Source organism: Onthophagus taurus, chromosome 1 (genome assembly GCF_036711975.1).
Source record: "Onthophagus taurus isolate NC chromosome 1, IU_Otau_3.0, whole genome shotgun sequence".
Classification (NCBI taxonomy): domain Eukaryota; kingdom Metazoa; phylum Arthropoda; class Insecta; order Coleoptera; family Scarabaeidae; genus Onthophagus; species Onthophagus taurus.
In genome coordinates this window covers 35,336,932-35,351,037 of record NC_091966.1, presented here as the reverse complement: position 1 = coordinate 35,351,037, position 14,106 = coordinate 35,336,932, and the positions used below count along the sequence as shown (strand labels likewise).

Genomic DNA, 14,106 nt, shown 5'->3' with positions numbered 1-14,106 from the left:
TAAATTTACACTGTTTTAACAGCACAAATAATAAGTAATTGCACTTTAATCTAAAAAATTCAAAAAGTTAATGAACAGATAATCACCAGATGTAGATGAACTAACAAAAGAGGTGATTAAATTTGGCGGGGACGCACAGGTAGATGAAATGCTACTTAAGATAATTATCAAAAGTAAAAGGACACCATCTCCATGGAAACTGGCATACTGATACTAATCTTCAAGAAGAGTGAGAAGACAATCCCAAGCAATTTTATTATCTCCTATAATTACATGTACCCGAATATTGTGGTACTTCTAAATGATATAAGAGGTACAGGGCGTCAGGCTTTTGTTAGAACAGAGAAAGGAGTGACGAAAAGTATCAGAATTGCAACTGGGGGGAGACAAGAAGATATTACTCGCAGCCCGACTCTATTCAATTTAGTGATGAACAAAATAAAGAAGGAACGGTGGCTGGTGGAAGGGAATATAGGTTGGGTGAGAAGGATGTCAGAATCATATGCTATACAGACGATGCAGGATATGGAAATGAAATGGATATGGAAACAATAGCCAAAGAACCAAGAAGGTATAAACTGTTTGCAATCGTGCCATAGTTAAAGTCATGCGATCGAAATATAAAACGTTGAGAAGACACGTAACGAGTCGAACTGGGACATCTGCGATGTTCGTGATTTCGGAGTAATCAGGAATAGAGTAAACACTTTGCCCATGCATTTAAGAAATGCGAACGACATTAATAACCACTCTCTCCAGACAGGTTGTTCATTGGCAGCACCTTCAAGTGATGTTATGTACTTTTATAACAGTAACAAAAAATGTGAATTTCAGAAGTATTTTGATTTCGAAACTGTACATGAAAACGTTGTTGCAAGTTATTTACTTAATGCTGACAGAGATGATGGTATTTCGTTATCAATGCTCTTGTGCTGCTATCCTTTTATACTCCCAGATTTAACGCATATAGTTAATTACTGTTTGGAGAAATGCATTTTCCCTTCCCGTTGGAAGACCGCTCTGGTAACTCCATTACCAAAAATTTCTTATCCCCAAGAGTACAAGGATTTACGACCTATTAGCATTTTCCTGGTTCTTGCAAAGGTTGTGTATTATAGTTGTGTAATATAGAGGGTTCTATATTGGGGCCACTTTTGCTTTCGTTATATACATCCAACTTTTCAAATAGTTTGAAACACTGTAGCTGTAATTTTTACGCAGATGATACCCAATGAGTATAGTGATGTGTCACTGGCTGAAACTATTTTAACACAGGAAATTAGAAACTTAGTGGAAATTTCGTCTGGATATAATTTGAAGGTGAATGGTGCCAAGTCGGCATTGATGCTTTTTGGTAGGCGGGGTTTGCGCGAGGAACATTCTCCTCAATTCAGTATAGAAGTTGATGGTCAGCTAATTAATGTAGGATGTTGTTTTCGTAATTTGGGATTGTATCAGGATTCAGATATTAGATTTAAAACACATATTACACAAAAAACCAACAAATCATATGCAGCGTAGAAATTAATTTATGGCATTAGGCACACAGTATCTAAAACTACACTGTTAAAACTGTGCGATACACTTGTACTTAGTCATTTCACCTTTTGTGATAAGGTTTTCGGTACCTGTCTGGATAGCGCTTCAGTAAGTCGTGTACAGCGGGTACAGAATGCTTGCCTCAGGCTTGTATACGGTTTAAAATGGTATGATCATGTGTCTCATAAATTGATAGATTCTGGTTGGTTGAATATGTCCAACAGAAGAAAGTTGCATTTGTTATTATTTTACCATAAGCTTCTCATGTTGAAGAAGCCCCCGTATCTATACAACAAAATATCATTTAGAACAGATGTTCATAATATCAATATTAGAAATAGAGGTATTATTACACCTCCTAAACACGAGACCTCGTTATTTGAACGATACTTCACTTATTACCTTCCTAAATATTATTATCCGCTACCAGGCTCTTTGAAATCTCTAAATTTGAATGCGTTTAGGAAGAAACTGCGATAAATATTAATGGATGAACAATCTGTCGTATAGTTGCTGAGTTTCGCATGTATAATGTATTGCAATTAATATATATTCCTTTGTTTTTTTAAATTTTCATTTGTTTAATATTATTAATTTCGTAATCATTGTTTTTTTTAAATTTTTCTTTTGTTCTATTTTATTAATATTTTTATTTTTTTTTTGTTTGTAGGAACTTGATTCCTAACTCCGCCCTAATAATTTTATACTTAAAATTAGTCTTTCCTTATAATAATAATAATTCACTTTATTCCCAACAAAGATACAAGAAAAAAGGACAATATTACAAGAAAAAAGAAATAGATATGATAAATATAATATATATTTAACATCGGCAACAAATAATAGACGATACGTACAGTATACATCAACCATGTTGTAAGCAGAGAAACCAATATGTATATACTCTAGATTACTCTAGAAAATTAATCTGCAAAAGCATTAACCATTTTTTTCAGGATCAGTGTAGGTGGATTTTCCTTGCAGCATGTATTTGCGTCTTGAGTTCCTAGCGATAGGTCTGCAAACATACTAGTTTGTATAGGTTTGGTTTAATCGCCACTCAAGCACGAGTATATGTGTATCACTTAGGAGTTAATAGCTTTATTCCAACAAGCCTTTGGTGAAGGAGTCATTAAACTCGCATGTATCAGATAATATCATTAAAGATCAGTAGATTTGGTTGTATCATGAGCGATTTGAAGCTTAGCTTCAAAAAGATAAATAGTTGCGATTTTTAATCTAAAATAAATTTAAATTATTATTTAATATGATTATTTAATTATATATAATTAACAAAATAATAAAATAATTATAAGAGTTGAAACTCGAATTTATGCATTATATAATGATTTTTTACATTTTTTTAAGTTTTTATTGACACTCATTATGCCAAACAATTACCAGCTTATATATTGGCAAAAGAAGCTAAAGTTATAAATATATTATTGGTTCAAGGAGTATTGGATCGATTTGACCAATACAAAAGTTGATTTTGCTTGCAATTTGTGGGATAAATTTTGGAATTTAAAGAATAATCGTACATAATTTGAGCTGTCAGGAAGACATTGCCATTCTGACATTAATTTCAAATGCGTCCAAGAACCGCCCGTCACTCGCAAGATACAATTAGATGTCCGAACAGAAAGAAGTAAAACTGCAATGCGATGTAGACGCTTAAAGAGAGGTCCGTCAAAGAATTCTTGTTATTTTAACACCTTTTTACTGATTATTGTCATGGTATGTTGTACCATCGTCTACACCGAAGCCGTTAGTTTTAGAAATAATGATAATGTAAATGATGATGAATTTGCAACTGAAGAAACATCGAAAGAATCAAAATTGGATAATGTTGTTGGTCCCGTGGTATTTAATAGTAATTCAGTTTATAAAACAAAATATGATGGCAGTGTTAAATCGTCACCAACGCATAAAAAGAGACATTATCGTCGATTCAAATTTAATCAAATTCAAAAACGGAGAAAAGCACCTTCAAGCGATTGGAAAAATACTAAAAATATGGACACTATTTTAGATGGTCCTTATGAAGGGAAAGAACATCGATACCATCACCTTCTCGAGTTTATTGATAGAGGAGATTTTTTAAGGAGAAAAAGAAAAAATAAAGGAAAACACTATGCAACCAATTCGTATAAAAAAGCAACAACAAAAAGAAAATTTGGTAACGAAACTTACAAAGAAACATCAAAAAAATTAAATTTTACCACAACTCGACCTAGCATTACAAAATTCGTTGTTCATAAATCGAATGGTACAAAAAAAAGGTTGCATAAATACAAAGTGGTAAATAGTAATGATAAGGTTATTGGTTTAACAACGAAAAGAATTTCTGGGTCGATTGGAACATCAAGTAAGTCACGTTTAAATAAAATAAATAATGGTAAGTATAAAAATGAAAAGATTTATTATAAAAAATCGAAATTAACGCGAAGAAATCCACATAAAAATTTATTAGACCAACCGAAAATTTATTCAAAAAAGGTAAAACACAGTCATGAATTAACACAAGATTATTCTAATGAATTATATGAAGATAAGCAAAATGATGTGGAAGAATTAAGTTTGGAAACGACGCCGCTTGGTAATTACTATTTATAATTTAGATATGAATTAAAAAGCTCAAATTAACTTTTTATTATTATAGGAATAAGAGATTTAAAAGGAAAACAAGGAATATTTAAATTAAAAATGTTACAACAACATATATCCGATCAGAAACAAAGTGATAAACCGTTTGAAGAAAAAAATAATAAATTAGAAGATAAATTTCGATATAAAACGTATCCTAATAATTATTTGGATTTTCCAAATGAAAATGATCTAATAACCGATAATGTGATAACAGAGAATGTCTTAACAAATAATGTGATAACTGATGATGTGATATCTGATGATATAATAACTGATAATGTAATAAATGAAAATCTTGAAAAGAGTTACACATCAAATCCGTTGATAACAACGTATTCAAAAAATTTTCTTCCCGATATAATAAATTTTTTCAAACCGAAAAATAAAAATAACATGCTGCTAAGTTTAATGAATACCACAAATAATAATAATTATCAAGACACAATCAAATATTCAAACAGAATTGACAATTTAAATCAAAATGTTGATAATGGAAATTTAAATGATAAAACGAATCTAAATTACGACCCGAATATAAAATCGATGAGCAATTTGTATTTAAATCAAAAAAATGAAAATGTTGGGGGTTACTCTAAGATAAATAGTGATTCAAGTAAATTATTATTTCCAACTGAAATTCCTATGAAATCGTTTTGTAATAAAGATAATAAAAATAATAAAAATAATGGTGGGAGTAAATTAAATGAATTAAATAATTCAAAATTTAATAATGAAAATAATCAAGTTGGAAAAATTACGGAAGGAAAATGCGTTGAAAAAGGAAATGAATTGGACGTTCAAAATGATTCGAAGCTTAAGAATAATCAATTTGATAAGATTACAGGAGAATTGTTTAATAAAGGAAATTTAAATGGAATTTCTAACAACGATCAAAATAAAAATTCGAATTCTTTTAATAATGATCAAAGCTCAGGGAATAATTTAAATTTAAACAATCAACTATGTAAACAACAAAATTTATCGCCTTTAAATGAAAATGGTTTTCAAAATTCGCAAATTGTTTCACCAGATGGTATTGATTCAACAAATTTAAATGAACTGTGTCCATCAGATCCCAACACACAAATACTTCATGAACAAATGCTTTTACAACCTTTAGATATAAAATCAACTGAAACGTCATCTGAAAAAAACTCGGATACAACATCAATTACATCCTCACCTAACACCCAGAGTCTTAATAAAAATGATTTTAAAGTAAATAATATATGTCATCCCACGAAAAAAGCTCCCGCTATGGATACTGATGTTGATTTTATAAACGATATTGGAGCTAATTTAAATAATCCGGAAACGACGAGATATAAATATGCGAAAGCGACAAAATTTACAACTGTAAGCAGTCTAAATACAAAAAATGCAACTACAAAGAAGAATGGTTACGTATTCTTTAAGAATATGGATAAAATTAAGCAAACGAATGATAATTTAAGCAGTACGACTTTTTTGATTTCTTTTCTCATTAAACTATTATATTTTTTTTAGATTCCAGTAAATCAAGTTCAACAAATGCGTATTCCAGTAAGAATTTTACGAAGAGTGGAAAAAAATCTTCTGCGAAAGAAAATAAATCGACGAAAAAAGTTAACATCACTAATCAAACCGCAACCCCTTCGAAGAAAGTTCAGAAATCAACTGCTTCCTGGTCACCTATGATTTCATTGGATTCAAATTCTGATAGTAAAGATACTTTACGAAAATTTTCTTTATCCCCAAAGGTATCATTTTTGACATTAAGGTTTGTTTTAGCATAGAATTTGTGAGCTGTTGCTGATGGGAATGAATCAAATAATTTTTCACCATATCGTTTTTTGTCGTTATGTATTTATAGAACACAAATGTGTTTTTATCAGGTTCTATTAAATTTAACAATGTGAGGTGATAGAAAGAATGGTTTCTGATTCACAGCTTATTCTTTATCGAGCAGATGTTGAGAGTGGGTGTTGAGGTAGTTGTGTAAGTCACTCTTGGATATCGATCATATCCCATAGGCATAACATAGATCTCTGATTTCCTATAATGATATTATTCTCAAGTCCCTAAGCGACAACTCAAATTTTTTACTTATTATATTATAATCAGTAAACATAATATCTTATTAAATTTGCCTGACTCAAAGTATCAACCTCATAGAAATCCTAATCTGACTAATACAGCTCGAATTGTATTCGTCCAGCAATTTAATATATTCGCTTGCTACCTCTGTCGTTGTTTTTACTCAATTTCTTAGTGTTCAGGTCACTTTGTATTCATTCGTCAACTCCATTCTACTTCTGCAATGTATGATATCGGTGCTGCTACAGTCTCATTGTGGTCATTGTGGTAGTCTTCCCTTAATTTTTTTAAATTAATGTGCAAAATCTCCTAAAAACATAAAAACATATCATTTATCTGCAACCCATTCAACTAATGTGCATGGATACTAATGTATAGTAATGTACAGTTTTTTGCTAAAACAAACCTAGAAAATGTTTAAAAATTCTAATTAATACTTGTATAGGGAGCAGTTATAATAGAAATACATAAGGAAGATGATTTTTTAAATACATTTACTCCATTAACCTATACTTTTGAAGATATATTTTTGGATGAACGAGCAGTTCCCACAAATAAAAACCCAACAACCTTTGACAATAATAAAATTAACACAAAATCATCAAAAACAGAAAAAAACGATAAAATCCAAGCAAGTACTAAACGTTCGGTTTTGCCATCGGATATGTTTCGAGTTATGGACGATACATCTTCTCTAATTCCAAATGATGAAGGTTGTACCGTGTTAATTCATCAACCGCATCAAGACGAAACATTAATCCATAAAGAATTTCATGTCAATCCAATTGATGGTAATCGCGATGTTCCAAAAAAGTTTTTCCAGTCAAAATCAGGGATGCAATTACAAAAACTTGATGATCATCAATTAAAAAATGTTGGGATGGTTTATCCCCATTTAAATGGAAAAATGCATAGCGTCAGAATACTTAATTTAGATAAAACTACCCGTATTCCAATTTCTCCAATTGATGCAACTGTAAGATCTACGTTAATAAGAAATAAGTTAAAACCAACATTTAAGGGAAGAATTTCAAAAATAGATAACGATAAAATGTTTTTTGGAAATGATGGTCAATTGGAGGTTTACTCAAAGAATCTTTATTTTAGTAATAGTGATGAGGCAGGGGGGACAACATCTTCTGATGATTCTAATTCTGCATCAGCAGAAAATTCTACAGAAAGTTCAACTTCTTCGGAAAGTCACGATAAAGATTCTACAACATCTTCAACATCTTCGGAAAATCATGATTCTGGTGATCATAAAACGGTTCACGAAGAATCAAAAGATACACATAATGATTTACCTGCAAGTTTATTAAATACGAGTTGTTTAGTTTTTATAAGTACTGATCAATCTATGTTGGATCAGTTAAAAGAACAGTATACAAAAATGCCTAATGTTGTTGTTGGGAGTATTAATAAAGTTACGTTAAATGCAACTGCTTCGCATGATGATAAGGTTATCAAATATAAAAATAAGAATGAGGATAATAAGAAGGATAATAAGCAGAATATTAAAGGAAGTGTGTTATCGAAAAATAATAAATTAATGCAAGAGATGAAACACTCCACTAATAAAAAATCTAAACCATTTATATTAAGTAGTACACCCAAAACAGTTTTTATTCAGAACAAAACGAAACTTGGAAATAAATATGAAGATGTAGAAAATATTTTATCCAACGTTCCTGAAGAAAAGAAAACAGGATCCGGAAAAATGTATATAAAATATAAAGTAAATGAATTTAAAGATAAACATAAGCAGGATGAAAATAAGGTTGGAACATCAAAATTAAAAAATGTAACATCTTCAGTTATAAAAACAGGGAAAGTGGAAGATTCTTCTTCAGAACCTAGTGAAATTGGCGAAAGTAAAACGCAACAAATGATATGTGAAACAATTTGCCATCCAGTTTCAATGAATGATGCAACAAGTAGTCAAGTGGGTTTAACAAATCCAGAAATATATGAGTCAAGTGAAAGTCAAGGGAATGAAGAAGATAAACAGGGAGATGGTCAAGAAGAAAATCAAGCAGGAAATCAAGAAGATAATCAAAACGTAAATCAAGATGAAAATCAGGAAGATAATCAAACAAATAATTTCCAAACAACATTAATATCAAGTGAAGTAATGCCTAATAAAGATGATTTGGAAGAAAATAAATCAAATGAAAATATGGCAATAAGATTAAATCAACCAATGCCAACATCCGTTTGTTTTTCTTTACCTAATTCTTCTGGTGGTTTAAGAATTAGTCCAGATAATCAAATAATTACTACTCAAAATCAACTGATTCCTGAAAATAATGAGATTGAAGAAAATTTGGGTGAATGTGTCAATAATACTGAAGGTTCAATAAAAGATTTAATAACAGATACGGTTGAAAATGTTAAATTACCCCCCATAACAGAATCAAATTTAAAATTTGGACACAGTTTTTTAGTTGACGACGAAGATAATGAAGAAAACGTTAATGATGAAAACGTTAAATTAATTCCGTCGAAAATCAACGAAAACAGAGATGCCCCGTTAATTGAGTTAAAATTAGAATTAGGACCACAAAGTTTAAACACGGATGGGTTATTATTTTCTAATCCATCGATTGAAGATGATTTAATTAACGAGAAAGGTCCTATTATAACCGTTAATGGACAAAGTAATTTAATTCCTTTCAATCATCTTTTTTTAACACAACAACACCTAACGGATCGATCCGTAAAAAGTGCAAACTTAGACAATGAACATGTTCCAACTGGGATCGAAAAAAAATTATCTAAAGGCGATGTATTAAACGCTGCTTGCCAAATTGTCGTTGATAGCCCAAATTCTTTGAAAATCATTGGTCCAAGCGATTTAACTAACTATAAATTAAGTGAGTTGCATATTAATACAATCCGTCCTAAGGGAAGTTTAAAACATAACTTTAATCAATCAACGGAAAAAGTTGTTGAGATAACCGAAAAACCACAAATACAAAAATTTTCGCAATCACCTTACGAAATTGACCCATCAAATTACAATCCTTTCATTAATATCAACTCAAATACTTCCATCATCCAAGTGAACATAACAACTCCTTTAACTGATTCACAATTAAATGATTTAAGCCCAATTATTCAATCGGAATATGGAAATAACGACAAAAATTTCCCAACCTTATCACCCCAAAACATTGATGTAATTGCTAATACAGTTGCGCATTCAGTTAGTGATGTATTACAAGAAATGTTTGGTTGTAACACAGGTGAAATGGCTATAACCCCAAGAATTGAAGGAAACGTTTTTTCAAAATCAAATTCGAATCCTAACGTTAACGTTAAAGTTATCGACACCGATAATGATCGTAAAGAATTTGATGCGTTTTCTAAACAATACGAACATAATTTAAATAAAACAGATAAAAATGACCACGTTAAAATTAATTCTGGTTATAAAAAGCAATCGAATTCGTCTGTGAATGTTAATAATTCGAGTTTGGTGCAAAAAAATCCTGAAATATTAACATTTTCAAAAAATAATGCAAATAAGAGTTTAGTTGATTTGAATAATTATAATTCGTGCGATTTATTAAAAAATTGTTCTAACGTTAATTTGGTTGATGTAATGAGGAACGTTAAAACTAGAAAACCGTTTAATTATTTGGATGTAACGAATCCACCTAATTATAACTTTAATTTTCAAAAAAACGATGATTTAAATGGGTTTAATAAGCAAGAGATAATTTATGTCCCAAAAGAAAATAAATATAGTAATGCGAAACCCTCTGAAATAATTATGCATCCAGAAAATTATAAGCCCATGAAAATTGTTTATCCGGCGAATCCGGCCAAACCACCAGTTCCTGTTAGTTCTTTTCTAAATAGTGGAGAAGTGGTAAAAATAAATAAAACTGAACCAGTACCAAGCGATATAGAATCTTTATATGCAAATCAAATTTCAAAAAACTTGGATGATCTCAAAATTAATAGTTACCAAGATTCATTAACCCAAAATTTTATGCCTTATACAGAATCTAATTTAAGAAGATCTTCTTATATCGGCGAATATGAAAATAATTTTGAATTACCAACCGAATCGAATGAATACCGCGAAAATATCGAACCAAACGCTTACACGATAGCTAGAGAAATTTGTATCCCGGATGATTCGCATATTGATGCATTTTCTATTGGTTTGGGTAAAAATTTCGATAACAAAGTTGTTGATTTTACATCAGAAAGCACAAAGATGCAAACGACCAATATGGATTTACAGTTAATTCCTAATGACGAAAACGAAGTTGATGATTTTTTTAGGTTGAGGTACCCGCAAAATTTAGCGAATTTCGTAAACGGTGAGATTTATAAGGGAGGCGATTCTAGGGTTAAAAAGGTACCAAACCTAAATTTAACACAAGATCAACTTAATTATTTTATTCCAAAACGGCGATATCACAGCAATAAATTAATTCAAGAAAATAATTTAATTGATAAATTATCGAAGTCGCATAATTCAAAATTTTTAAAAGTCGACAATGTTAATGATCATAATATTAATGTGGATGATCAAGAAGATGAAGATGATAGCAGTTATGACGAACTAACTGATTCGAATTCTGTTATTACTGAGATTGTGGCAACAACTGAAAATGAAAAAAAATTTTTTAAAAAGTTAGGAAAATTTATTAAAATTCAAAATAGTGGGAAAAATGGAAAAGAAAAAAATGATGATGATTTAATACATGATGATAAAGCTGAAAATGATGAGTTAGATGAGAAAGATGAAAAATATGATAAAGATGAGAAGTATGATAAAGATGAGAAATATGATAAAGATGAGAAATATGATAAAGATGAAAAATATGATAAAGATGAGAAATATGATAAAGATGAGAAATATAAAAATGAAAAGATTGAGAAAGGTAAAAAATATGAAAAATATTATAAAAATGAAAAATATGAAAATGATAAAAAATATGACAACGATGAAAAAGACCAAGAAAGTGAAAAATACGAAAAAGAAAGAATTGAAACATCTCAATCACCAGGAGAAACAACCATCGATTTAAATGAATTAATTGAAGAAACTGAATCAACCGAATTAAATGAGTTAACTGAAATAACTGAAAAATTAAATACCAAAAAATTAAAACTTTGTAAAACCACAGCCACCGAAATAACATCTCAAGAATGTGTAGCAAAAAAAATTGAAGAAACGCTCTCAACATCATTAAAACCCGCAACAATCCAATCAGCAGCAGCATTCCGAAATAAATCAACATCCGAATATAAACCAATAAACGATACAACCGATCAATTAAAATTATGGGATAACACATTATCCCCCGAAGAACTCCGCCAAATACAAAGCAGAAATATGATGAAATACATGGACGTATCAGTAAATCCTTGCCAAGATTTTTATCAATACGCTTGCGGAAATTGGTACAAATACCATCCGATACCACCCGATCACGGTGGTTTCGACACTTTTGAAATGTTACGTGAAGACTTAGATTTACACCTAAAAAAATTATTAGAAGAAGATAACGAAAGTGATGATAAAAATGTTGATGATAAAATTATTTTACAACTTTATAATTTTAATCAAACGAATCAAACGGTTCCCTCGCCGTATTTCGAAGAGGTGTTAAATACCATTAAAACGGAATTTATCGATCCGATTCGTAAAGCGAAAAATTTATATTCGTCTTGTATGAAAGAGCATCTTATTGATGTGAGAGGTGAAAAGCCGCTTTTACACCTTATAACGGAGTTGCGTGGTTGGCCCATTTTAGAAACTGATTGGGATGCTTCTAGTTTTGATTTAGTTTGGCTTCTTGGCCAATTAAGACTTTATAATAATGATTTGTTAATATCGGAATGGATCGGGCCCGATATAAAGAATTCCGACGAATACGTTATTCAATTAGATCAAACGTCTTTGGGTTTACCATCGAGGGAATATTTTTTATCTGAAACATCTAGAGAATATATCGAAGCTTATCACCAATTTATGTTGGATACGGTTTATATAATGGGCGCACCTGAAGAAGAAGCTGTAGATGACGTTAAAGAAATTATTGATTTTGAGTGTAAATTAGCTCTGATAACAGCTGATCCTGAAGATAGACGTAATTTAACTAGTATTTATGCACGATTATCTTTGGGGGAATTACAAGTTTTTTTACCACAATTTGATTGGATACGCTACTTTGAAATGATCGCAGAAAAAGATATCCCACCAACAACACCGATTGTATGTTATTGTATGGGTTATTTACAAGATTTAGTTAATTTAATAAGTTCAACTCGATCGAGAACTTTAGCGAATTATTTATTATGGAGATTTGTAAGACATCGCGTAAATAATTTAGACGAACGATTCCAAAATGCAAAACAAAAATTTTATCATTTATTATTTGGTAGAGAAGCGTCACCACCTCGTTGGCAATTTTGTGTGGCTCAGGTTAATTCAAACTTGGGTATGGCATTGGGTAATTTATTTGTCACATCACATTTCGACGAGAAAAGCAAAAACGACACGATACTGATGACTAGACAACTCGAGGGTGCTTTTAAAAATATTCTGATGTTATCCGATTGGTTGGACGACTCGACGCGATCGATAGCCATCGCAAAAGTAGACGCTATGAGACTCAGAATTGGTTATCCAGATATAATACTTAACAAGCAATTATTATTAGAACGCTATAAAGATATAAAAGTCCACCCCGATTATTATTTCGAAAATAATCTTAGCATTTTAAGACATCTAACCAGAAATGAACATCAAAAAATTGGCAAAATGGTCGATAAAAATATGTGGAATACAGCCCCCGCTGTTGTTAATGCTTATTATAGTAGAAATAAAAATCAAATTATGTTCCCAGCTGGAATTCTACAACCACCTTTTTACCATCAACATTTTCCAAAAGCCCTTAATTATGGTGGTATTGGTGTTGTTATAGGACACGAAATAACGCACGGTTTTGATGATAAAGGTCGATTATTTGACAAAGATGGTAACTTAAATACGTGGTGGTCAGATGAATCAACAGCAAAATTCCGCGATAAAGCTAAATGTATTGTAGATCAATACAATTCCTTCGTTGTACCTGAAGTTAACGCTCCGTTAGATGGAATGACCACTCAGGGTGAAAATATTGCCGATAACGGTGGGATTAAACAAGCTTTCCAAGCTTACCAAGCATGGTTATCGAAGCATTCCGACGAACTTTTACCTGGATTTAACGCCACCAATAACCAATTATTTTTCCTTAATTTTGCACAAGTTTGGTGTGGAACCTCGCGACCGGAAGCTGCCAAAAATCGACTAAAAACCGCCGTTCATTCACCCGGAAGATTTAGGGTTATTGGAACTTTAAGAAATTCTTACGATTTTGCAGAAGCTTATCATTGTCAACCTGGAACTGCAATGAATCCAGTCGGGAAATGTAGAGTGTGGTAGAAAAATATGAAAATATTTTATTATTTATTTTTTATATTAAATAAGTGTAATTTTTTTTCTAATTCTCATTTAAATATAAATATATATTTTATAGAGGTTATAAAAATATTTTTTATTGATGTTGCTATTTCTGGATTTGAAACAATTTTTTCTGAATATGATTAATATCTTTCTTTCTAGAATCGTTCATAAAATCTTTTATCCATCCATATGAAGATATAAGAAGATAATAATTTGTGGTAATAAACTGGTCATATCATTTATTATTATGTTGCCAAATTCCTTGACTTTGTATTTAGTATATAATATTCGCAGATTCAGAAAAAAGTTGCGTCAGGTATAACTTGCACATAAACTTTCTAACTACTTTCAGTCATTAAGAGATGGAGCAG

At 30.8% G+C, this 14,106-nt stretch overlaps 1 protein-coding gene across 2 annotated transcripts; it reads left to right on the top strand.

The window, feature by feature from the left end:
- The first annotated feature begins 2,861 nt into the window (after nt 1-2,861).
- On the top strand, nt 2,862-13,814 carry LOC111425796 (uncharacterized). Of its 2 annotated transcripts, XM_071200712.1 has the most exons (5): nt 2,862-3,937; nt 4,013-4,138; nt 4,202-5,644; nt 5,695-5,927; nt 6,710-13,814. In XM_071200712.1, the coding sequence occupies exons 1-5, from the start codon at nt 3,199-3,201 to the stop codon at nt 13,712-13,714; spliced, it is 9,546 nt and encodes a 3,181-aa protein (XP_071056813.1). In that variant the 5' UTR covers nt 2,862-3,198; the 3' UTR covers nt 13,715-13,814. The 2 variants fall into 2 exon arrangements, with proteins under 2 accessions (XP_071056813.1, XP_071056811.1); XM_071200710.1 differs by having other exon boundaries at nt 2,862-4,138.
- Nucleotides 13,815-14,106: the final 292 nt, after the last annotated feature.